This window comes from Sorghum bicolor, chromosome 6 (assembly GCF_000003195.3).
Source record: "Sorghum bicolor cultivar BTx623 chromosome 6, Sorghum_bicolor_NCBIv3, whole genome shotgun sequence".
In the NCBI taxonomy this organism is placed as follows: domain Eukaryota; kingdom Viridiplantae; phylum Streptophyta; class Magnoliopsida; order Poales; family Poaceae; genus Sorghum; species Sorghum bicolor.
In genome coordinates this window covers 46019-49886 of record NC_012875.2, presented here as the reverse complement: position 1 = coordinate 49886, position 3868 = coordinate 46019, and the positions used below count along the sequence as shown (strand labels likewise).

At 41.9% G+C, this 3868-nt stretch overlaps 1 protein-coding gene across 1 annotated transcript in view; it reads left to right on the top strand.

The window, feature by feature from the left end:
* The window catches only part of LOC8080229 (probable LRR receptor-like serine/threonine-protein kinase At1g06840), a 14683-nt gene continuing 11212 nt past the window's right edge, over window positions 398–3868 (top strand). The window contains exons 1-5 of the mRNA XM_021462926.1: window positions 398–1309; window positions 1898–2068; window positions 2285–2435; window positions 3060–3131; window positions 3255–3326. Of these exons, the coding sequence (XP_021318601.1) occupies window positions 1933–2068; window positions 2285–2435; window positions 3060–3131; window positions 3255–3326 (431 nt within the window). The 5' untranslated portion in view covers window positions 398–1309; window positions 1898–1932. The remainder of the gene's footprint in view (window positions 1310–1897; window positions 2069–2284; window positions 2436–3059; window positions 3132–3254; window positions 3327–3868) is intronic.

Below are 3868 nucleotides of genomic sequence, written 5' to 3'. Positions count from 1 at the left end.
CAGACTTTCGAGCCTGTTTCAATCCAAACTAATATAACCCAAAAGTAAAACCAAACCAAAAACCCGGGTTTAACACCATTGTCAGGTCAGGACTATGCATATCATCCCTAGATGTTCAGTCTTTATTTTGCACACAAAGTAACTAATGAGCAATAGTTTTTGGTAGATTTTCACGAGCATTTTGCATAGAAGCAAAGTCAAAACTAAGCACCAAGCGACAAATGAAATGAAATTTTGAGTCGAAGAATTGCAATAATTGTGGTCATTTTTATTTTCTTTTTTTATCCCTTTTTATACGTGTTTGATTGATGCAACGGTAAAAAAAAAAAGCTGGGGCCGCCTAATATTTAGTGACGGGGTCGCAAAAAGAAAATATTTAGTGACGGACATCTTTTTTTTATTTTTTTGACTTTTCCCCCTTTTGTCAAGGCGACAGGGGAGGGAAGGCGGTGGCCGTGGCGGCGGCGGTAATGACGTCCGAGGAGCTCCAGTCCAGGATGGGGATGAGGGCGAGGCGAGGACCTTCACTTCACCTGCCGTTCGCTCGCCGCTCGAGTTTGACCTTTTCTTCCTGGGATGTTGTTGTTTTTTTTTTCTTTCGATATTTCCTCCCTCCCCGCGGATTGGCTCGGTCTATTCAATTGCAGCAAAATTCGACGAGCTGATGTCAGAATAGGGGAGAGGAGACAGACGACGGGTGGGTGGGTGCGGGTGTCTGAAGCAGAAGCACCAACCCCGGCGTCCAATCCCCGCTGATGCTGGATGATTGGGCTGTGTCTGAAGCCTTGCCGCCTTGCGTTCCTTCATTTAATGCTTCTGAGAGCGGTCAATGCGGGATGGTTGGGTGGTGGATTGGGATTTGGGATTCCATCTACTCCCTTCACCTTCCCGGAGAAGCAGCAGCAGCAGAGGAAGCAAAGAAATGGTCGCAAAGCCAAAGAGAAAGAGAAAGAGGCGGAGGGGAGGAAAGGGTCAATTGCAGCTCGGTGTCCCTCAACCTCAACACCAGCGCTTCTAGTTTCCTCGCTTCTTCCCAGTGTCCCTTTCACTTTCAGACGAGGAGGGATCGTCCCTTTCCCACCCTCCGTTGCCATTACAATATCGCCGTTGCCAATTTGTCATTACAATATCTTAATCGCCAGCGTAAACTCGCCGTAGCTACCTGCTCTGCTACTCGACCCCTGGAACTACCACCTTTCTTTATTGCTTCGTCCCCTTCATCCGGTGGCTCCATTATCGGCGCTCTGTTCGGCTCAATCGATTCCTCGGCTTGGTGCCTCTCTGCTGCTTGATTTGCTACCTGTACCTGGTGAGTTCAGCTTTCTTCTTCTTTCTTCCCATAATAATACTACGAAGTTGCTCTTGATTACTTTGCTTAGCTGCAAAATGCAAGTTTTTTCTCTCTCCATCTACTGTTGAAGAAATAGCATACCATGCCATGATTCAATCCCTTCGCGAGCTCATACTCAGCTATGGTGCCATGACTGCAATTCTTTGTTAGCGATGCAGCACCAACATTTCCTTGCCTGTGAATTGGAGCAGCAAAGGGGAATTTCTTTCTCCTTACTGTACTGTGTTCCAAAGTTTTCTTATGCCATGTTTTGTGCCCTGATCATCCTACTGCTTATTGCTTTTTTACTTTCGATTCTTGTGTGTATTCGCGTTAGCAACTAGTGACTGATGCTGTTATGATACAAAATTTACTCTTTTGAGTTTCATATAATCTAAGCTAACAACTGCACAACTCAAAGAATTTCCAACTAGCAAAGATTTTCCCTTTTGGATGGATACCTTTCTTAAATCTGCCAGCTGCTCTGAGTACTAATTTAATTTAGTGAGTGCCCTTTCTGTATCTTGGGTCTGTACAACTAACATATGCTCTGCTGCTCCCTAATAGGGAATGGATTCTGCTATCAGAGAGAGCCTACAAGCATGAAATCTATATATTCTGGACAAATGGGAAAAAATATGTTACGGCCTCAAGCGCTCTTCCTGTGCTCCATTATCCTCACATTATCTTTTACCCTTTTGCAACCAACGACTGCACAGGTCACTGCACCATGGGAAGGTAAAATCCTTCTTATTCACGGCATGTTGCATGCATACCCTTACTTGGCTTGATCTCTGCATATTGGTAAACATGACCCTTACTTGAGAGGAGAGGTGTATACAAGTCAGCATTACTACTTATATTATCACAATTATTTTTCACGCCTTCAAATTTCTTTCTTGCAACATAATTCTCAAACTAAGCGTGTCTAAACTTGTTTCATCTACTCCACAGTTGATGCTCTCAAGGCTATTAGGGGCAGCTTGATAGATCCACATGGAAATCTTAGCAGCTGGAACCGTGGAGATCCATGCATGGGAAATTGGTCCCATGTTATCTGTTACAATGCAACAGGCAGCGATGGATACTACCATGTACAGGAATTGTACGAGCATGAGCGATCTCCTTGTCAATCGACAGCTTGTTATACATTCCACACTATACCTTAACATTTGTTATGAGTTACTTTTGGTGATGAGTGACTAAACCTGAACCTGGTTTCATTATAAATTTGTTTACTGCCTTTGCTTAGTAGGCCCTAAGTTTGCACCTGGATCTTTTTTTTTTCACATTTTTTTTGTGAAGATAAATATTGATAACATATTAACTGCTGTCACATCTTCTCTCCCTCTCTTTTCAAAGCAGAAATATGTTGGGGCATTCATTACTCTCTTCCTGTTTCGGCATTGTTGAAAAATAGACCATCTTTTGTTTGGAACATTGGAGAGTTTGATTAATAAAGTTAACAAAAAATGGGTTAAGATTATCCTGTTATGACTGGAGCTAGCTATTTTTACAATCAGATGTAACTACTGTGACACTTGTTTCACTTGACCACATCTTCCATCTGCCAGTTTTTCTCTCTCTCAAAAGCGTATGAGAGCAGCATGTCATTTCAATAAAGAAGAGAATAATTTACAACCGCAAAACTAGCTCACCCTCATCCACCCCACCAGTTGATTCCATGGCTCTTAATGTATTTACATGTATAACATAAATTTGATTGCAGACAGCTCCTACGTTTGAATTTATCTGGAACTTTGGCTCCTGAGCTTGGTCAGCTTTCTCAAATGAAAATTATGTAAGTGGAATTATTTCAGCTGGCAGTTGATTGATTGTGGAGCTAAGTTTAGCATGTCATTTTAACTGTCCACTTATTTAGTGGTACATGCAAAAAGAGGCTGACTATTTATTTCTTTTGAAGGGATTTTATGTGGAATACGATCGGTGGGACCATACCTAAGGAGGTTGGAAACATCACTTCTCTTGAATTATTGTAAGTAAAAATCTGTAGCACTTCTTAGAAATTTGGCCAACAGCATTGTCTGACTGAATCAGTTCCGAATATGTTTTGGTTGCACACGGGGCATGTCATAGCTGTAAGATTTTATTTTTACTTGACTACTGGGGAGAGGAGATACTTCCCATGTCATTTTTTTAATTGAAGGTTGAGGAGTGCCAAACCCTGTCTAGCTAGGAAACATGCTGAAACCAGTTTTTCAGGGAGGTATTCACAAATTGGTGACCCCCGACTTTGCTCTGGGTGGCTATCCTATCAAATTTAGGCACTAACCAACCGACCTAGTGCTTGGTTCTTCATAGTTGTTAGTTTAACTTAGTATTCATTAGACTGAATCTGAGATTCACCCCAAAACATGGTATTTCTATTTTCCATTTTAATTTTCCTTTCATAATAATTTAAAGGTGTTTCTCCAGGTGTTCCATTGTAGTCACATCCTGTGTCATGGATGAGCTTTGCATATTTCTTTCATGCAATTGTTTCTGCTCTTGTGACAGGATGCCCATTGTGCATTTGCA